Source organism: Oxyura jamaicensis, chromosome 1, assembly GCF_011077185.1.
Source record: "Oxyura jamaicensis isolate SHBP4307 breed ruddy duck chromosome 1, BPBGC_Ojam_1.0, whole genome shotgun sequence".
NCBI classification, from domain to species: domain Eukaryota; kingdom Metazoa; phylum Chordata; class Aves; order Anseriformes; family Anatidae; genus Oxyura; species Oxyura jamaicensis.
Window position 1 is genome coordinate 173,110,984 of NC_048893.1, and position 23,071 is coordinate 173,134,054.

Below are 23,071 nucleotides of genomic sequence, written 5' to 3' on the forward strand. Positions count from 1 at the left end.
GAAGGAAGGAAGGAAGGAAGGAAGGAAGGAAGGAAGGAAGGAAGGAACTGCCAAAGCATCAGACAGAGTAGAGCTCATTTAACAAAAACCCTAAAATGTCAGCTTTTCAGCAGCATGGTAACTGTTTCTCAAGACGACGTTTTCCACTTTCATTTCAAATGTAACTGTGTGTTTAAAGACAAGCAATATCACTAACATGGTACATGTTCCTATCAGTTTAGTAAGCCAATTCCTATAAATCGTTATAGGATCCTAATAAATTATTTTGCTTATGCACTTATTTGGATGCATTATTCAACTTTTAGGTTTGAATTTTGTTAATTCTTTGTACAAATTTAAAAAGATAGCAGTATTTTTACTTTTTATTACTAATAACATAGTACCACCAATTTACTTTGTCTCAAGACCTCATTGAACTCTAGACATGACAGAAGACAAAAATCTCTTCTCCCCAGAAATCTAAATGGAGTGAACATTTTTAAAAGTACAACTTCTAAGCTCCAGGATCTAAATGTCTGTATATATGGGTGAATGTGTATGAATAGCATAGAATCACAGAAGGGTTTCAGTTCAAAGGGACCTTAACGATCATCTAGTTCCAACCCCCTGCCATGGGCAGGGGCATTTTCGACTAGATTAGGTTGGCCCCAGCCAATGTGGCCTTGAACAACTCCAGGGATGTGGCATCCACAATTTCTCCGGGCAACCTGTTCCAGTGCCTTACCACCTTATGAGTAATGATTTTCTTCCTTGAAGACTTGTCACTGATCTCCACTTTGACACTGAGCTGTTGACTGCAACTCTTTGAGTGCAACCATCCAGCTAATCCCTTATCCAACAAGTGGCCCATCCATCAAATCTACCCCTGTTCATTTTAGAGACAAGAATGCTGTGTGAGACAGTATCAAATGCTTTGCACAAGTCCAAGTAGACGACATCAGTTGCTGTACTGGGTCTGTATGTAGGAAGCAAACACAGTTCCTATGTACCTGATTGCTAAGTCATAATCCGTGCAACATTTTCTTCAGACAAGTTCCATTTGTGTTATATGCCTGTTGTGCAACAGTGTATTGTTTTGCCCTGGGAAATTATTAAAACCAAAAATTCCATAGCAGCATAGCAAGCCAACAGCTGCATTTTTCTTCAAGTATTCTATGCTGAATAGGTAATTTTATAATGTAGGCTATTATGAAGTTGCATAATGTATTCACTTGAACATTTTCCTCACATCAAACATAGCTGAAAAACAGAAACACAGATATTTTGTATATCTACAAATAATCACACAGAAAAAAGTATCTGCTTGTGTACATTTACCCTGAACACCTGAATATTTATTACTTCAAAATGTGAAACTTTTCCTAAAAATTAAAAAGAAATTAATGAACAATAATGGCATATTTTTCTAAAGCCTACAAGTATTAAAATTCTAAAAGTCAGTAAGATCTGATGTACTGTACCTGTAAATGCTTTACAATATTCACAACTTCTCTAGTTGAATAGGGATAATTAATAATTCCTTGGTCAGCCAAACTCCTGAGTTCTCCAAAAGCAGCTACCAGTTTCTGAAGAATTGGCTCTGGAACATCAGGACCATATTGTCTGAGCATAGCAAGTTCAGACTGTGGCTTGGGATTATCAACAGCATGGCAACTAAAAATGTCCCCTAAGAGAAAAAAAGCATACATTTAAGTAGCTTATAAAGGACAGAATCAACACAGCTCCTATAAATTTCATAAAGAACCTTAAATGGAAAGGCAACATATCAAGAGGATGCTGAATACCTGCTTGTTAAAACAGAATAAAATAAGACAAAAAACACTTTGAAAAATGTGAAGGATGAACTTGCTATAAATAATATTAAGATTTCAGGAAACATGGAGATCTCTCCTGCTGTTTAATGAAGGTGATCACAAGGGAGAAACTAACTCTTAGAAGAAACACAAATTGAAAGCACGACAGAAAAAAAAAAAAAAAAGTCTAAAGAAAGAATAACACAGGTTGAATAGGACCAGTTTGCAAACACCCTCAAAACACCACAGCATGCAGGGAAATCATTACATTCAGGAATACCATAATATTCTGAGGTCTAGAAGAAATACTGGATTTAACTTCTCCTCTCTTCCTACCTTGAAGTACTGTAAGAAATGTGGCAAGCTGTCTTCCACAAATATTTGCATTATATTGGTCCCAATCATATAATCTACAAAATTGAGTGTATTTGTAAAGAGTCATTTAACAATCATACAAAAATTGACAGAAGCATGATCAGATTCTGCTGAAAAAGGACTTGGATTAACAGCAGAAAAAAATCAACCCCAAAACTTGAACCAATCTTCTACTATGTGGGGCTAATACAATACTGGGATAATCAGTTGTTTAAAGGGTCAAAATTACTATCCATCAGGCTCCCCTGTCTTGTACTGAAGAGGACAGAACTTGGCCAGTAGCTTTCTTGTTATGGGAAAGAAAACACTGAGCAATCATGTTAACCACCGATGTCAGCTATCAACTGCTCACAGCTCATATTGTTGCTATATTTGTATACAATATATGCTCATTAACACATTTCTTTTTCATCTTTGTCTGTTTTCTGTGTTTGTCCTGATCCCCTATAACAATTTTAGTTGTACACAGATGACCATGTACAGCTGTTCACTTCAGGGCAAGTTCTGTAATCTCACCCTAAGCATCTTATGTGAAACTGAACATTAATATGCATAAGGAACCTCAGTCCCCATGAAATCTAATGAAATAAAGATAGTCATTCTATTAATCATTTCTAATTAACAATCAGCATTTAATATGAATCACTTACCTAATGTGCCAAAGAAGTCATTACCCAAGAAAGGAAATCCAGGTCTATTTGCTAGAACTATCATTCTAAAATCAGGATGAATTACTATTACATTTTCTCTCCCCTCTACATGAGCATGATCTAGAAAATAGATAGAACGTATTAGTTGTACATTTAAGCTTTGTGATTATCACTGAATTAGAAGAGGTTAATTAGAATTATTCTTAGAATTACAAGAATAGTTACTAAAAATCCTCAACAGCTTCTTAGCAAGTCATTAAACTATGAGCGTTCTGAGTTTCATTCCAAAATTTCATAATTTGTTTCATGAAAACTTAACTGAATTGTTTCACTTAAAAAAAAAAAGCATCAGCTATTATTGACTAACTAGTTTTGGGGTGGGAGCCACCTGTGCTGTTTATATTTAAGTTGACCAAAATGCTGAGGCAAAGGGTGAATGAAGTATGTTTTATATATGCATAACATTATCCCATCTGGGAACACAGGACCAAAAGTCCTCCTGGATATTGTAACAACCTGTGAGAACCAAGAGGCACATGATGTCATGTGCCTGAAGACTCAGTTTCACCAGAATGAGTCAGATTGCCTTCTCTGTTCCCTTGCCAACATGTCTTCATTGGTACATGATCTTCGGGATTCTTGTTACTTCCACTGCAAAACTACAATAATAACTGAAACTGACTAGCCAGTTATTTAAAAACTAGGGCCATCTATAGTTTACAATCACAAGCAAAAACGACGTCGTGCCACATGAGTGCTGAATGGATTGCTCCACTCATATTTAAACTACACTTATTACCAAAACTACAGTGCCTACTAAGTTCAAGATGACATTTTAAACAGGGCCTTTCTCTGAAAAATCATAAAAAGAAATTTAATTCCTGCAGTTTTTGTGAATTAAACTCCACCAAATTATGAAGTATCCCTGACTCGCAGGATATCTTTAAATAATAAAAGCACATACATTATTTTATTAGATGAAACCTTTAACCATTCAACCTTAGGTATACTCTTATTTTACTACTGCATCTGATCAAGTTATACCCCTACTATCCTGATGGGCATAATCAAGATCATAATTTTGTCAAACAAATCTGTATTTCTTATGGTTAATAAGAAGTGGAGAGGTCAGCTTATAACTGTCGGGACTTTTTTTTGTTTGTTTGTATTAATTCCTGATAATTCTGTTTGTGAAAATGCTAATTTAATAAAACCTTTGTGGTTATTGCAAAGCAGTTTTAGTTATTATAAAAAAAAAAAAAAGAAAAAAAAAGACCCCTTATTTTAAATTGTTCTTTAGAAAAAAAAGAAAATCGCTGTAATTTCTTTAATTGCTAATCTTTTTATCATCAAGTACTTTTTCCATTTGGACTCTTCTGAGGCTTTACTTAGCAATGTAATTGCTGAAAAACAGCAACATGTTACCATTTACTGTAAGTCATTAAATTGTTTTCTATCAACTTACTGGCAACAATTCTCCTTCCATCTGACAAAACCATTTCTCCACTTTCTACTAAGGTTTTTAAGATACAGGTAACATTCGTTGGTGCCTTGTCCGCCTCATCAATTACCAAAATATGTCCAAACTTCACTGCTTTTACCTGGAAGATAAAGAATCAAATCAGCACAACCCTCCAAAAATAGCTGTGAGAAAGTGCATTACTGGTATCTCAGATCATAGTTGAAAGATCCCAGCAGCAGTGAGAGAAGGGGAGGCAGAACAGGGCTAAGGTACGACTGAACTGTAGCAGAGAGAGAAGAGGAAGCAGGTGAGACAGGAAAGGAAGGTGTTTCTTTTACTTGGGGATATGGATGGAAAACTGAACGAGGGAGGCAACTGAGGAGCCTGACAGAGTAGGGGTGCTGAACAAGAAGTACGTATCAGTTTGCATCTAGGCTGGCAACATGAAGCTGAAAGAACTGAAGAACAACTGCAAGAGCTGTCTGGAGTCCAACTTTGCAGGCTGGCGTGAGGCATTTTAACATGCTGCAAAAGAAGAAGGGAAATACCACTGTACCAGTTAGAATGTGTCGGGTTAATACTAACTAAATTACTTTCCACATTCATTTTGTGTGTGTGCAGACCTCCGAGATGCTTGTCCTGTTTGGCACTTGTCACATGGCAAAAATAACTAAAACAAAAGTTAATAAAATGTTACCACGTTTACTGGCTATTCCATACAAATAATCAAATCACAAAGAATTTTCTTATTTGAAAAGTCAGCATATTCAAATCCTTGTTTATACAATTCCAAATATGCAATGCAAATGTTACTACTGACCAGTGGTGAATCTTCATATATAATAAGACCATCTTTAACTGAAGGCTGCAGGGTAAGGCTTTGTACGGTTGTATCCCTGAAATGTGGAGAAACAGAGTATTAATTGAAATACACAGGAATTTGAGTTACAGTAAAGTGCAAAATGACTAAATGAAAAACTGAAAACTCTCTCTTCTTTTTAAAAGAGAAATAAATATTGTTAATTTTTCTGAATTCTTGAAGAACTTGATCTGACAATACCACAGGGACAGCTCAGTGGTAAAAGGTGAGTCTGTCTAACTCTGCCACAGCTTTCACAGCAGTTCCGTCTTATTAAGTAGTTCTCGAAATGAAAACACTGAAAAGTGAATCTGTATCTTTTGCATATAGGTAAATTACTACCGCTACTACTACTTCCAGTTAAACATAGTTCAACTATCATTTCATGACAATCAGTAAAATCTACCCAGAATTAAATAGGAATTTGCAGTATTATAGTCAAAATATTAATGTTTTAGTTGCTCTTCTCCACGTGACAAACCACCAAGAAAAGAATAAGACTAAAAATACTTCTGTGGAATTCTAAAAATCAACTATTTTTAGTTCAATCTAAACCACACCAGATGGAATAGTTTTTACTACCACTTGCTACACTTTATATCATAAACAGTGTAAGATCTTAGATGGGACAAAGGCTATAGTATAATAGGTTAGTATTTCTTTTTGAAGTTTTATTTTTGAGTTGCTCAAATGTTTTTTACCTTCAATCTTCAAATAGTTTAATTAAAATCTGTAATGAGAATATTCCTTATTTTTCACTATCATAATCTATTTCAGCCACCACGGAACGTATAAATAAATGAAAAACTGTTGTATGATCCAGTAACAGGTGGTGCCACACTGGACTTGCCTATATATCTGATGTCTGTAACCTAGAGAAAACCCCTCCTGTCTCTATGATACACTTACCAAAATCTGCATCAGGTCCCATAAAACCAACCCCATTTACCTTGGGGTTCTGAGGGATCAATGAGCTAGGGAATGGCAGGAGGTAACAGAAGGTCCCCACAGTTTTGTGGTCAGTAGGATACGTGATACAATCTTAGTGCATATAGACTACGTCATTCCTTACCTCCTGTATTTCAAAACCTGGATTGGTCTGTAAATTTTTTGTTGTTTACTTATCAATGGCTACCTCTTTTCTTCTGCTTTGTTCTTGTTCAGCACTAATATTTTAACAAAATATTTCAGGAAATTTACAATGTACTGTAAAAGCTAAATACCCAGCCCAAGATTAATTCCCTTGAGTTGATGATATAAGTGAATGCAAAACTCTAATATGTACTTCGGATGTTACATTCAGCCAATGTATATAAGAATGATTTTGCTAGGGTTAGTACAGGTAAGCATCCCTTTCAGAATCGTAAGCTATGCCATTAGTTGTCATTATTTCTGTTCTTCAGAAACCTAACTACACAGGGTAAAAATGGCTAAAAATAAGTTGCCTCCTTGGACTTTTTTTTTTCTTAAATTTCCACTTTGTAATGAATTAAGTAAATGTCCAGACACTGAAAGACAACAATAAAAATATGCTACATCTGAAATATTTCTGAACTATATGGCATGAAGATTTTCCTAGGTGTAAAATACGTCTGGCACTCAAAACGTCAAACTGTAGAATTTCACTCCCACAAGAAACGTCTCAAAACTCTATTTCACATTTACTTATTAATATCAGTGTCTTAGGATTAACTAGGCTTTAACAATGACATGAATACAAAACCCTCATAATGTCATCACATTTGGCACCCAAGATGAAAATAGTTCTGACGCACAGAAGCACAATTGTGGGAATGCAGAAGTGGGTGAGAAAAACCGTCTGACATATCATCATCCTGCTCAACTGAACTGATTTATTTTCTCCTGATTGTAAAAGAAAAATATGAAAAACTCACTAATGTCTTTCCTAAGAACATATTTTTATCTTGCAAACCCTGCCCACTAACACTCTGTAAGAAAAAAAGAAGAAAAGATCTAGTACCAAAACCCAGCAACTCGTGACAGTACCGTTCAACTCACAGCAGCATTTCTGAGACTTCTTTTGACTTTTTGTTGTTGTTGTTGTTTATTGGCTCACATCACTGCCTTTTATTTAATTTTTGTTACTGGTGCATTATATAGCCCAAAGGCAGATTTTTCAGAGGTCTACAGATTTACTCAATACATACTGGTTTTTGACAGTTACTATTTCTTTGACATCAATACCTTCTTTCCAGGGAAGAACTATGAGATATGCCAGGAGAAATTTCCATTGACCACAGAAAATGAGGGTACAGTAGATGTGAGGGAAGTGACAATCCTGCTAGACTTTAACCCAGCCTTCAAAACAATGCAATCTAGAGAGGGACACTCTTACAACAGTATACTCATTCTTTGTTATTGGAGTGATCGTGCCTCAAGGAATTACCAACTTCCTTTCATAATTTGAACAGAGGTCAAACAGATGGCTGTGACTATGGATGACAATGTATATATATATATATATTTATTAAATTTCAAATCAAAGTAATAATTACTACTTTTTTAATCTTCACAAGACTGAAGCAAAACTACCGCCCACCCAGGTTGCACACATGCAATTTCTTAAAGCTAACCTGGCCTATAGTTCAAATACGACAATTAGAGTATAGGAGACTCCCTCTATCCTGTCCCTGTCAACTTCCAAGATTTATCCAAATTCTTACATTTAAATAATAATTGAAAAATTACTCCAGAGAGAAGAGAGGAACTGTGAACTTATACCTATTTTATTATTTAGAATTAAATTGTCCTCTATACGAATCCAATGAGTTCAGCAGAGAGATAGCTTTATCAGGCCATGATAGGAGACAGAGATGTAAGAAAGTAAATCTCCAAGCATTCTGAATGTTATGTGGTGAGAAAGAGAAGTCGAAACTAGTTAAAAGGAAAAATTAAGGAACAATGGAGAACAACGTTCCTCTTTCACTGGGATTTGTTCTAGTTTATCTTTAGATCGAGATCTGAAAGATCATTCTTTAGAGATGAAATCAATGCATGAAATTCTTCATGAAGAATGCTAGTGGTGCCCATACAACAAACTGGCAAACATTCATTGTATGTGTTGACACTTGTCCGCCCCCCGACCACTGAAGTGTAAATACTAAAATAAGATTTGATCCATTCTATAACCTATGCTCTGCTGCCCAACTTAAGAAAAGGAAAATGTATTGCACTTCTTTATTTTAAAACGTAAGTTCCGAAGACGGCTTCTGCTCACATATGGGTCATGTTATTAGAACCTCAGCTAACATTACCGACATCTGTATTCACTGGAATTACTCCATTTTGACAAGTGCTGAAGAAGCCTGCCCTGGCTTTTTTATGCACTTACTGAGGCCGAAAGAGTAACAGAATATATCTGAAAGCTAACCTTGTGTTTTTAGGGCTGGTGCTCATTGTAACAAACTTAGATAAACAAGATTGAGGATTGGCCTACCTCTTATTCTCCAATAGAAACCTTACAGTGGTTGAAATGAAGAATCAGAGAACCAGAATACATGTGCCAATAATTGTTGCTTTTAGTGTCTGTGAGATGTATATGTCCATCTAATTATCTACCTACATATATATAGATATCTATCTTCTCAATTACATTTTAAACAGACCTGAATACATCCAGTCGATGTGACCTAATGTTATGAGTATTCAAAAAATAATTCGGCCAAGAATTTAACTGAAGTTAACTGCTTAGCTAATCTACTCATGGATTACCATGATGCAGAGCAAGCAATCTCAATGACTTTGACATGTACAAACCAATTTCTTTTGCCAACATATCACACAGAGTATCATTGCATGACATGACAACTAAGTTCATGTCATTCTGAAACCCCTGAAAAGCCAACCAGCCTTCTTTTTTCTTTGTTGAGATGTTATTGTAAAGCCTTTTTACCTTTCTCTGTGTGTATGGATAATTATATCCCTAATTCTTTTTCTGTTAGACCATTATAACCACTCAGCAGGACATATGTTTGTTTAAAATCAAAAGAATTATTTGGAGTACAAAAGTACTTATTACTCAGTATAACTGTGGGTGGCAGAACAAAGGCCAAAGGGAATTATATGTTTAATTCAGGTTATATACTTAAATCAAGTTACAAAATCCATCTTTTAAAACAAGATGCAACATTTGCATATAAGGTGGTATAACAACATAAAGTCACTCACCCTAATTGCAAAATCCACAAAAGAAGAAACACAACACCCTGCAGCTCCCCTTATTGTGTATAAGAATACATTTCACAGAGTATACTAGCTAGAAAAGCTAGAGAATGTTATTTCAGCTATAGAAGAAAATGAAACAACCTGGTTTTGTAACCTAAGTTATTTCTCCGTAGCAGTCACACAGCAGGATATTCAAGCTGAATTCAATTCCTACAAAAAAGATAAATGAAGTAATTTGCTAACACCTGGAATCTGACAATAGCAGACCTAGTCAGAAAGCTTATGAAAAGCTAACATTTGAAAAAAAAAAAGATCAATAGCTTGCACTAACTTTTTTGTAAGCTTGGCATCGCAACACTGAAGTGATGGAAAATGTATTAAGGCAAAAAACCATCAACAACAAAAGAAGTCAAAAACAACCCTCCCCCCTCAAAGAAAACAAAACACACACACACACAAAAAAAAACAACACAAAGACACCTATTAAATGCTAGCCAGCACGTTCAATGCTTCACAGCATAAATCTTTGCAACAACAACATGCCTTGTTATTTTATGTTTCCAAACCCGAGCGGCATAAAAAATAAAGGATGCACTGTAAGGCTACTTTGTCCAACATGAAAATAAAATATTCTACACATACAGATTCAGGACTCAAGTCATGAGGAATAATCACCCAGCCTTTTTTTTGTGTCTGTCAACATATGAAATACACATGTGTATGTCTTCACTGTGTTCAATGGATTCTTCTGACAAACCACCACAGCTTAAGAGCACTTGCTTCAACACAAGTTTTCTACAGAGATAGCTTCTCTGTGGTTGTTCACTTAAAAAAAAAAAAAAAAAGGAAAGGAAAGGAAAAAAAAGACCTGCACAGTTATACCAGCATTTAAATTTCTTACGTAGTCCTTTACTCTTTCAAGAGAAGAGGACCAAATGTAATTCTGGGAACAAGTGCACTGTAGCTCTAATGTATTAGGCACTCATCTGTGTCTTGGGTGAATTAAGTTATTCCTTCTTGAAACAACTTTTTTTTTTTTTTTTAAATTTGAATTAAAAAAAAAACAACGAAGTCAATAAAGCTGAAAGGGTAGTTTTAAATGATCTCAATAGGGGAAACAGGTAATTAGATTTTATACTGATTACATGTGCCGAAAAAGAGGGAAAGAAAATTAACATCAAAAGATTAATGCACAGTTTGTAGTAAGTATTGCTTGTAGGGACACTATAAGCTCATTTTCCTATCCCAAACCTCTCCATTAATTTGATTGTTAAAGATCACAGCAAAATTACATTTATTTTGAAAAGGATAACATATGTAAACTCAGTTAATTTTGGAAGAAAAGATCATCAGATTACTGTAATTTATTAGAGAACTAAAAAAGGCACAACACAAAGTGTAGTAGTTGTTTAAAATGAATCATGTACCACACTTTCAAATCATCAGTCACTAAAGCAAACCATAACTTTGATGGGGAAGTTCTTTGAAATGAAACATAACATTAGGAAAACCAGAATAAGGTAGTGCGGTATTTTCTAAAATAATAGCAAGATTATCAGATAACAGATAGAATACTTATAGCAGTCAGTATTCTGCTGACAGTAGTAAGACACCAAATTTAAAACAATGGCAAACCGCTTCAGCCTAGGTATATATTAATACCTAAAAAAGTGGAAAACAAGTGTGAGAAAAAAAGTTGTGTTTTTGCAGTAGAGAATTATTTTTCTTTATTCCAAGGTAGTCGTGTAGTCATAATAAGGAGAAATGCTAAAAGTAGATAAGTGGACAGTAGACAGGCCTCACTGTTCCAAAATAAGAGAGAAGCTTGAGGAAAAGAGGATGAGCAGTGTGAGAACAGTAAAACAAAGATCACAAGTTCTCAAAATATAAGAAAGGAGAACTTAAAAGGGTTGAAAAAAGAAAAATTCTACATATATAATGCAGAGGACCATTGAGTAGCTTGTGAACCTGTACTACTCAGCCAATGTGGAAACAGGGGAGGTGATCAGGCGTTGGGTAATAGGGAATAAAAGGTTATGATTTGTTTACTAAATGCGCTCCTGATTGACAGGACGCCTGCCATTGCAATATTGCAAATAAAATAAGCTCAAGCTTCACAGAAGATCCTGTCTGAAGAAAATTATTTGAGATTTTTCTCACACAAGTTACCTGAATTTGTAAGAAAGGATATCACACAGAGAACTAAGACTTAATAGGGCTAATTTAAGGGCACAAACCCTGAAGCAAGCACAACATTTTCAGATTTATTTCAAAGACGAAGAAAACTTCATATAGCCTCGAGTTTCATAAAAAGATATCAAACCATAGTTATAAGCAGCTTCAACTCTTTTGACATTACAAAGAACAGCTCCCATGTACCAAAAATCACTCCCTCTTTTTGTCACATTAATTTGTAAAGACTCCTGTTTTCTTTTAGGGCAATAAACTGCTTCATATTTCACAAGAAAATATATATATTTTTTTGATATGCAGAAAGAGAAAGCTTGAACAAGAACTACTTGTTTTGTGTCTTCTGTACGGAGGCTCTGAGTAGCAGGAAATCCATTCATAACCCATCAATAAATTATTGATGTAGATGACACTGCAGCCTGCTCATGAAAAGCTTCTGTTTCTGCAAGCGACCACAATGTTCTTACCCAACTAAATGACTGCTGATCTACATATTGAAGACATCAGAGTTGAGGTTGACTGGTTTTACTTACTATGACTTCAGTGGCCACCTCTGTAGTAGCTCAGAGGGGGCATCTAGTTCTCCCCCTAGTTGACAGTACCTAAGTTTCCATAGCAATAGAAAGGACTGATAGTTTTAATTTTCTTAAAGTTTTAATTTCCAAAGGGGAATGCCTGTGGCAGACACTCTGCAGAGATAGAGATGGTTGCAATTTTTGCATTTCCTATGGCTGATCAATGGCCAAGATAGCATGAAACCAGCAAACATCTCTGAAAAATTTCTGCTAGTTATTTACACTTATATCAAAACAAAAAATAAATGTTCTAGAAGTTCTCAAACTTAACCTCATTACAAAAAAAAAATCTTGTTTTCCTTGTTCTGAAAACAATGAAGTCTGAAGCTGCTTCTTAATTACCTCAGTTCTAACTACTTTTTGATACTGGCACATTTGGGTGTCAGCTAAGGACAATGCAAATGGACTTGCCACATGGGACAATTACTGCTGGCTTAACTAATTTTATGAAGATGTGATAAACTAATTTTTAACTTCCTTTTTTTTTTTTTTTTTTTCTTTTCCTACTGAAGAATTTTGATTTAGCAGGACAGGATACTGCTACATAGCTGGAATAAGAGATCACTGGGGTCATCCAGCTACTACTTTGTGGAAATTGTTGGTAAATAACAGAATCACAGAGTTGCTGAGGTTGGAAGGTCATCTTGTCCAACCCCTGTGGCTCAAGCAGGGCTTGAGCAGGGCTGGTTGCCAAGGTTGCTCATACAGCTTTTGAGAATCTCAAAAATCAATGTATGTAATTTATACCAAACTTTACAAAGAAGGTACTAACACAGAAAAATAAAAATTCTGTCTTCCTGAACCAAGTAAACGTGCTGCTTGAAACATAGACCTTCTTTACACATTTGATTTTTCTCAGAGACATTATCATGAGAGAAGCTTTTGTTTGCTTGCTATTAGACCAATTAGCAGCACAACTCCCGTCAGATGATTTCAGAAAGTTCCTACTGACAGTTGCTCTTTTTGGCTACATGACTTAAATCCAATTCAACACCAGCAGAAAAGAGGTGGTAGCTTTCACAGCTGTAAATCAGGTCTTGGGTTGACACTACATGCTCTCCACAGAATTTCTCTAGTGCTATTTAGCTGCCAGAATTAAGATTTCAGATGAGAAGTAATTATATGTCATTCTTTTTTTTTTTTTTTTTTTTTCCTCTTTTCTTAATCTCATATATAGGAGAATATTTAATGAACAGTAAGATGAGATAACATATGACTTGTGAAGTATTGGAACAGGCTACCCAGAGTAGTAGTTGAGTCACCATCCTTAGAGTCTTCAAAAAAACCTGACAGATGTAGTGCTTAGTGACATGGGTTAATGGTGGACTTGGCAGTGCTAGGTTAAAGGTTGGGCTAGATGATTTTAAAGGTCTTTTCCAATTCAAATGATTCTGTGACACCAAAAGCTTGATGTACATATTAATTCAAATGTCTTGAGCATGTAAAATCTAGCACCCCATCTATTATTCTACCAGAAACAACTATAAAATATATGTCACTGACTTTTTTCACATTCCTTATAAGAATCTAAGCTTTTGGGAAAATTTATTTTAAAAGTCTCTTCATAATCCCAAGCCACCCAAACAAAACATCTTGAGACACAGATCAATCCTGCACTGGAAACAGAAGAGTGAAAACTGTAGTTATACAATACCACACTACACAAAAATAGTAACTGCAAGGAAATCATTGTCATTGAAATTTTAAAAAATGGCTTGACAGTAGGACTGAACTCCAAACAGATGCATAACTTTAAATGACAGATAAAGGACATTGTACTCCAGCAAAACCATTCTTTCTGTACAATTCATTAATAATTTGATCGTAAAATAATTGAAACTCTTTTTTTTTTCTTTGATGACATCAAAGAAGCCAACAGTCTCAAGTCCACAGTACTTTCTTCTGATGCTTTTACACAGGAGCGCTACATTTTAATATTTTCAAGGCTAAGAAGATTTTTATAGTCTTGACAGGGCACATGTTCTTGCCTGAGTCTACTATAAAGATTTATTTTATTTCATTTTCCTTCTGTTGAATATTCTTGTTTCAAGAAACTTTGTAATTTAAAGCAAGGTATTACCAATTTTCATGAAAAGCTTTTGCTTGATTCAGCGCAATTTGTTTTACAGATCCATAATATTTACCAAGTTTGGCTTCAGATTTTTGTGAAAAAACACCAGTGATTTCTTTCCACATTGCTCACATGAGACATGGCAAATGTAGTAATAGCACAGTTCATAAAATTATGAGGTTTTCCAGAGTTCACACTTTTAGGAATAAAGCAAGCACTTCATTCTCTGTTACGTTTTATTAGAAACTTGGATGTCCTCCAAATAAGTCATACAGTATGTGTCTAATTTCTATACAGATGTCTTCTTGGCCTGCAACTGCACAGGCCTCATAGATTTTCACCTTCTAGCAACATCATGACGCACACTCAAGGTGAAAACCTTATAGTTTAATATTAGGCAAGATAACTCTGTGATATGTTGTATGACATGCAGCCAGATCCCTGGGTACAACCACCCTGAGGAGTGAACAAAACTTGAGGATTACTCTGCCAGAACTTATTCATTTAGGAAATGGACTAACTGGGAAATTCCAACATGCTAATGCTCTTCGTTCAGCATGGAAAGGAAGCAAGATGCTTTCTAAGTGCAACCCTAGACAGAAGCCATGCAGAGCCTAACCCAAATTGCCAGTTTCAAAAACAGTCCTATAAACCTAGCTGTATGTGGTATGAGAGATCTGGCATATAGCCCAGTTTTCCAGTGCTTATTGTTTTCTATGTCCTGATCAACTCCCAATATTAAGAAGAATGTAAGCGAAGGCAGCCAACTCTTTGAATAATTTATAAGCAAACATTTTTCTTAAATTTTTTCCTTATTAAATTTAATCACAGCTTCCTTTCAGTAAAGGCTTTCAGTTTCATGGTCGCAAAATGGTTTATAAAACTTAACAAAGTTAAGCAAAGTCTTGTGGCAATTTTTCCCCCCCAAATTGGTTGGAAACAAAAGTGCAGAGTGCCAACTCCTGTTCTTAGCGCTGCTATCAGAGTGGTTCCAAAGGATGTTTATCAATATGGCAATAGGTGTTATATATATGTACTGCACCCAAGAAAATAAAACCTCTCAATGAGGTAAGCAAGGTTAAGAAGAAGGATTTATAACCTCCATAAGCAATCTAATTCTTGAGGTCAAGCTGACCCTTCCATGTGAATCAGTGATAGAATAAGTAAATACAGATGTCAGAAAAGATGTCTGAAGAAAAGCACTCTTTTCTGTCTTTCTCCTCTCGTCATCTTTAAATGCGACATAAATTTTGAGATTTTAAAATTATTCCTTCTATCAGCTCATTGCTTCTACGAAAAATATTCCCTGATTAAATCTTTGAATATACATGCTGTTGAGATCACCAGAACTCCTTATACTATTTCATTAAAGTACCCCCCCAATGGAAGATGAAGTGCACACACTAGCTTGTTTTCTAATAAAATGCATCTATGCTATAAGCTACTGACTGTATTTCCCCCCCAAAAACATCTAAAAATTTTTGAGGGGTAAACGTTTTTTTTTAATTTTGTTTTGTAATCCAAAAGTGTGCACTGACAATATTTAAGAAAACCAGGATTACCTTGTTTAAAGGTCCTATAAAGTCTACCAAGGTTCTATACAGACTGTGTTCTTCACAAGGTATTTCAAAATGCCACCCATGACATAGAAACTTCTGATTTTCCTATATTCAGGTATTATTTTTGTAGAACCACATAGGACTGCTCATCATTTGCTACCTATCCCTATAACACTGTAACCAGAAAAAGAACTTGACAGAGTCTACAGAAATTTGTCTTGACTAGACAAAAGGCTTTTTTTTTTTTTCCTGGCAATATATCAAGTAGTGTATTGTAACTAACATATTCTATGGCTCCATCATCACCCCAAACTGCATATTTATACAACACTCCCTGCCCTCTGAATCTGAATTTACATTAACACATACTGTTCTGCTTAACCACACCCCACAGCAGAACAATTTTTCAAAAGGCACATACACTGAGCAAAGAGGAATACTGTAGCATTTTGTGAAATTAATGGGACTTACAAAAAAAATTTTAATGTGTTTTATCCAGAAGGAGCAGGTGGCTGCTTCAAGCAGAGAAGATGACAGGAAAGCTAATGCAAAGCTGAAAGGAACAGGTCATAAAAGCATTTTTAGGAAAGAAGTGATGGAAGTTTAGGAGAGGGAGTATCTGAGAAAACAGCAGAAGGAAAGTGGTGAGATAGAGCTATCCAAGTATCAGGAACATGAGGACAAGACATTTGAAGACAAAAAGCTGGGGAGAAAGTGAGAGAGAAAGTGTTAAAAGGCCTGTGCTGTTGAAGGGCAAAATACCAAAGATGTAAGTTTTTATTAGCACTATTTAAAAAAGCAGTGATTATAGAAAAAGACAAGGTGATGAAGCTTGGACGTTAAGTGGGGAAGGTAAAGATCAGGAATGAAGATGGGAAAGGATGCAGTTCAACCGAAAATGATTCTTCTATACCAATTCATTCTTTCTTTCAATTTACTGATCCACACACAGTTCATGTCATAAATAGCAGACAGATAAATCAGTATTAAAAGCACTGCACACCACTATCTGTTGTTTATTTCAGCTTTTGAATTGTTTTCAATTGGTTTCTTGTTTTGAAGTCCTTTTGTTAGCTTGCATATGAAAAAAAATAGAATTTTCTAATCTCAACGTGTTTATGGATATTAGAGAAATAAATATGCTGAGCAGCAGTGCCGAAGGAAGGAAACAAAGGACTTTTATAATTTAGAGTATTTCTTATCTCATGAATGATATATTCAAACAAGTGCCTTTGAAAATTTTCTCCTCACACATGCCATGGGAAATCTCCCCAGAAATGACAGCATAATACTACTCTCTTCTTGAGCATGGTTTGACATAAGTAAGCTCTGTTTTCCTTCCTATTATGTTAGCTAAAGTGATTCCACTGGATTTTTGTAACCCTTTCTCAACCTGTCAGCTTAACACCTCTACCAATGAAAAGGATACATTTCTGTGGTCTATTTGTGTGCTGCCTAACATAATAGGGAATTGGTTCAAACAATAAGACCAAAATAAACTTCAGAAACACGAGTTTTAAAACACGGGAAATCAGACTACGAACACAAAAGTATGAAAATGTAACTCAGTCTTACCTATGCAGCTGTAAATACTCTCTGGGCCTGTTTAAAAGGTGAAGGAATCTGTCAACAATCTTGTTTTTCCCAACACCCTGTAGCAAATAAATATAATATGAAGACATAATTACACATTTAAGAGTGATAAAAGTTGATTTAAGAGTTACTGAAGTTATAAAGAAGAGTTATTAAGTTATAAAGATACATTCAACAGCTACAAAAAAAGAAAAAGGAAACTTTCCAAAACTGTTCAGAGATTCTCCAGACTTCTTTATAGGCAAATATAATTTCAGTTCACATCAAAGAACTCTGAATGCAATTTTATTTTACATTTGTATGTGTTTACAAAACCCTTATCTGTCTTACTAGGAGAAATCAGAAATAGGACTGTGTCTCTAGAGTTATCACTCATGCTTATGCGTCCGTTTAACTACCTCTGTTTGTTTACAGCCCCTTCATTTCACAAAGGTATCACAAGGCTCTGAATGCTAGCAAGCTGGCTTGCACTCCAGTTGAAAATACACTTTTTGATGGTCATAGGAAACATCCTGTAGCTGTCATATGGAGTTAGATATTACCTTGGTAATACCTGTTAATTCCATTCCACTGGGAGCTAGTAAAAAAGGCTATCAGATTCAGAATTGGGGTGGAGATGAACTGATCTCTAACACTGCTACTGCAGTATGTCTGCATTAGCAAGCTGTGCAGAACAATGATGGTGAGTTTCTGGAGTGAACCAGATGTTGCTAATACCCCACCATGTCCTGTACAGCTGTTTCAGGAGCTGGTACTTCAGCCCATGCCTAGCCTGGTTACAAGGAAGAAATTAACAGATGGAAGGCATTAGGTGTGCCGCGGAGAACATGTTCTAGCTCAGTCTCATCCTAAGGGAATCCAGGTCATATGTCCCTTGACGTGTACTAAACTGCAGTAAGGAGCTTCACTTCAAAAATTTTTCTCTCTCCTGCAAGAAAGTGAAGATTGCCAAGGGAAAAATGGAAAAAGATAAATGAGTAGAAAGAAAAGTTCAATTGTAACCCAGCCAAAAGCAGATTGAGAAGATACCATCCCTCTTCTGAGATTCACACTCTGACTGCATGAATGCATCATCAGTCCATAACAGTGTAAAGCAAAGCAGATAAATATAGCCCACAGAAAGATTAAAGAGATTAGATTAAACCAACTTGAGACCAGCTAATCTGTTTCACTTGGCATTGAAACAGAATAGGAGCATTCATAACTGCAAGTTATGACATTTATAACTAAGTTCTAGCTGAAAGATGGTAATTGACAGCTGCAGAATTGCAAACTGTTTAAGCTTCTCAGAAGGGGACCACAGTCTCTCATATGACTACATTCATGAGAATGGAGAATCACACACGTGTGGAAGTTGAAATCACGGAAGGAAAGTTCTCACCGTAAGAGCAGAGGAAAAAAATTACAGCAGAGATGACAAAAATAGAACTACCTAGATCCTACTGTAGACTCAACCTGAACACGGGAAAGCTAAGTCAAGTTAGCGTTCTGCCACACGCCTTCTCACAAGCCTTCCTCCATCTGGTCCTTCCGAAGAACCTACGGCTTTATACACAGTTGTAATAGGAAGCTACAACACATCTAATATCTATCACCACCTGACATTTCTGAAAACTGGAAACACAATTCTCCACTGCTTTGAAACAGGGTGACTTTTCTAGAATCCGAACATATCTGTTTGGGGGAAAACATGCAACTTCAAGAACTAGATCAGAAGCATTGAAAGAAACCAGAAATAGGACAAGAATCCTCTGGTAGTGCAAATGCACAATTTTATTCCCATTTATTTGCTACTACTTGCAGTCAGATACTTAAAATCATAAATGGGTGAAAAAATGGGAAAACTTTGAATGTCAAGCACAAATATCCATGCTGAAAGCAGCTTCCTTTTCTTTTCCTAGGAGAGCTAAAAAAAACCTGGGCAGATGCCCACATGGAGTTTTCTGTACGAATCCCTAGTGGTCTGCACATTCTTTTCCCTGCAGAAGGAAACTCTAGCCGGCTATGGCAAGTACAAAGCTGAAGAAATATCTCAATTAATGTAAAACAGAGTTAAAATCAAACAAACGGTTAATGTACGTTTATGGCAGATTCTTAAAATGATGTTTGTAAAGAGTATTTTCCCAGCTACAAAATAACACATTTTTTCCCCCCTCTCTCCTTTTACAATAGATAAAGGACTGAATGGCTGGTTTTGTGTATTTCTGTCCAGGCTGTTATCACCAAGAATATTAGCAAGAACACACCTTGCCTTTGAAGGTAAGGAAGACACTAGCATGGTGGCTTGGAAGACACCAGCATGCTGGAGAACTACCATGGAAGAAGGCAGAGAGCACTATTACCCAAGTAACACAGTGAAGTTGATGGGAGTTGTGCCATCACCACACCTCACCCTTTTCTCATTTGTGTTTGTGCATCTCACCAGATTCCCTGCACACCTGCTTTTATTTCATTTTAAGGCTAACTTGATTTCAGAATGTGGTACGTTTTTAAAACATGCATGTAGTATCCAAAGGCCAAAAGGCATTCCCACCAGATTTTAGCTATTATAAACACATTAGCATTGCCCAACTTCTAGACTGAACTACTTCAGAGAGTACATTATGTGCCTTCATAGAGGTTGTGGTGTACCACAGAAAATTCTTGGTTGGCACCAGTAGCTGGAGTAAAGTTCAAGTCAAAGCTCTTTTATTCTGTTCCTCCACATTCTTACTTCATGACAAGTTCCCACTTCTCTCTGTCTCTGGTATTGCATTGAGAAGGCATGATGTATTAGAAAGTAAGGAGGAGAGACCAAAGCCATTTAGAGGGGTCTTCTATACCACTAAAAAACTGCAAAATAGAGCTCAGATGAGTTCCTTCCTTTAGTAATACTCATTAACGTGAGGCCAAGAAAACTAATTTTATTATGTACTCAATGGATCCTCCTGGCGTAAAGAATATGTCTGGTAGTCTTCTTCAGACGAACATGAAATGTGGAAAATGCTAACCGACTTTAGAAAAAAACCCAACTTCTGAAATAAGTTAAAGGCATCCCAGAAATAAGAAACCACCACAATGGCAAAAAAATCGCCCTCCTCTCTTTTCAATCTATACCCAGTGCCAAGGATCAAGCTGTATCTTACAGCCACCCACGTAGCTTGCAGTCAGCTATTTAAACAGAAAGAATACGAACTACATATGTCCTGTGTGCACACTAAAATACTCACTTGAACTCAGACTGGATTCAGAATGTCATCTCACATCATCTGCAATTCCTGCAGCCTAACGTGACGCTCAGAGAACAAACCAGTTTGCCATTAACACTTTGTGTGTTATTTATAGATGTACTATTGCAGTTACTTCATTTATCAGAAATACAAGCATATGCTAATTAGAGGAAAAATAACATCTGTGTTGGTGTTTCAGCTCAAGTGAATAAAAATATTTCAGAAGGCAAGTATCAGACAATTTTTATTCTGTCAGACACACGAGACAACTGAAATAGGAAAATGGGAAGTAAATATCTGCACTAATGAATAACAAGAAGGACACTATGTAATTAGAAGGCAAAATAATCCCTTAGTTAAAAATTCTCTTAACTGACATTGTAAACACTTGTTACCAAGGATAAAATGACTTAATCTTCTAGCAGAAACTGCCATTTCAAGTATAAACAAGGTTTTTACAGGTCCCTGGAGGTGTTTTGCAATTCAGGATGCAGCTATTACAGTAGTGGGACAAATTTCTCCCCTGCACAATCCAACTTAACTCCATAAAATTATGGTCCAAGAAAACTGGGACCAAGCTTTTGAAATTAAAAGTTTGCCTCTTAGAAAGAAAGAATCTAAAAATATAGCCTCGTTTTCTTTCAAATGATTTTCAGGGCACAGTGAAGCAGTTAAAGAGGTTAGCATGTTGTGCTCGTCGGTGCTGTCCTTCAGCTGAGGCACGGCAATTGCACCTTTTCCATTTCAGCACAGAGTCATCCCACATAGCTTAAGTCACCTTCAGCAGAGCACCTGTTTCATTACTGAAAAATGAAACAAGTTTTTAAAACTGGTGGGAAAATCAGTTTGTCACTTTTTCATTTTGGCCTTATAAAAGAATGTTTATAATTAATTTTAAAATTGTATTAAGAGGGGAGAAGGACAATCTCTTATTAAATTTTAATATACAATATACAGAATCCTCATGACAAAGTTCTAAGTTTTTGACATCATAAAAATATTTACATTGATTGCATCATTTAGACAGAAACGTTTTCTTCATTTTCCTAAACAAAGAAAACAAAGAAAATGAGGACATTTTTGCTAATGAATGGTTTCTAACACTTGATCTGGCACTGAACCATCTTACCATCTTACCATCTTACCATCTTCTGTGCTTGTAACTTGCCTGTATGTGCCAACGAAACATTTGCAAGAGTGCATGCGTTTTGATAGTGACTGCTATTTTTTACACCCAAGGATGTAAAATCACAACTACAGTCCTGATTTAAAAATAAAAAATGGTATCACCAGAACAACAAGTAGCACCCTATACAACTCCCTGAAATGCTCCTAGTATTATTAAGCTTATCAATTCCTGCTTGGAACTAATACAAATAAATCAGTAGTGATCTAAGTATTGCCCTAGCTATGATCTTTATACTGGTCACAACAGTGCATTGCATGAGTGTTCTGTTGTTGAGGCTTTCATTATTTTATTATTAATTTATCATCTGAGGCAAGCAAAAAAAATAAGATTAAAAAATAAAATTTCACAAGAAGAGCAAATAAACTTAATTTTCAAGAAGTCATAAATTGATTGTTTTGGATATATCCCTGACTACAAGTCCAGACAAGCTTGTAGATATCCTGTTTTTTTTTTTTTTTTTTTTTTTTTTTTTTTTCTGCATTTAAGCACAATATTCAGCACAGTGCACTACTAGGCAAAATGTCATCTTTACATTTCCAGTGAGGCAGGACAGCTTGAAGTTCAGTGCAGAGAAAGATACAAAAATAAAATAAAATAAAAAGAATTTGTGGGAAGACACCTCCCAAAGAAAACCAATTATTTGTTCATTTTTCTGTTCTGATCCTTCAATATAGCCTGCAAAGGCAGAAAGCAATAATATAAGCAGACATTTAATGAACATGCATATTCTCAAATGTGCAAATGCGGTTACAACTGTAGCAAATGAGACAAATATTTCCCAATTTTTCCACAACCGCCACACAGAATTCCTTAAGAAAAAAATACCATAATAGTTTGCCTGATTTCGCTCATTTATAGCTCAATTTCTTTATGCTCATAATGGTAATAATAATAAAAAAGTTGGTTTAGGTTAGTATATTCTTGCCTTGCAGAGGAAGCTGTCCATTTTTACAAGTGGAAGCAGGAAAACAAAGTCCTTTACACTATTTCTGGAGGAGTTGAGATACTAAACATTTGGTATTTCTAGTTTTGCTTGTGACAGATATTAGTACACTCTCACTATCTATTTAATTAAATTTCACAAAGATATAAGAAGAATATTACCCTAGAAAAAAAAGATCCATTCTAGCACATTGTTTTAAATATCTTTAAGAAAGATACAATTGTTTCTCTTACTAAATTCTTCAAGAATAAAATAAATTCTCAGTAGTAGTCCATGAGTTTAGTGAAATTGATATCTCATTTAAAGAAAGGCTGAAGAAAGGATGCAATTACATGTTGATTTATCTCCCTGATAAAAGAGTTAAGTGCCAACAGGCCATTACATTTCTAAATTCTTTTAACATATTTGTGACAGTCTA

At 35.6% G+C, this 23,071-nt stretch overlaps 1 protein-coding gene across 1 annotated transcript in view; it reads right to left on the reverse strand.

Annotated features, from left to right (window-relative positions):
* Nucleotides 1-23,071, reverse strand: part of VWA8 (von Willebrand factor A domain containing 8) — a 187,576-nt gene that overhangs the window by 84,059 nt on the left and 80,446 nt on the right. Inside the window, exons 21-25 of the mRNA XM_035322136.1 lie at nt 17,295-17,371; nt 5,101-5,176; nt 4,284-4,419; nt 2,819-2,938; nt 1,461-1,666 (exon numbers count right to left, since the gene is read on the reverse strand). Coding sequence (XP_035178027.1) covers nt 1,461-1,666; nt 2,819-2,938; nt 4,284-4,419; nt 5,101-5,176; nt 17,295-17,371 — 615 coding nt within the window. The remainder of the gene's footprint in view (nt 1-1,460; nt 1,667-2,818; nt 2,939-4,283; nt 4,420-5,100; nt 5,177-17,294; nt 17,372-23,071) is intronic.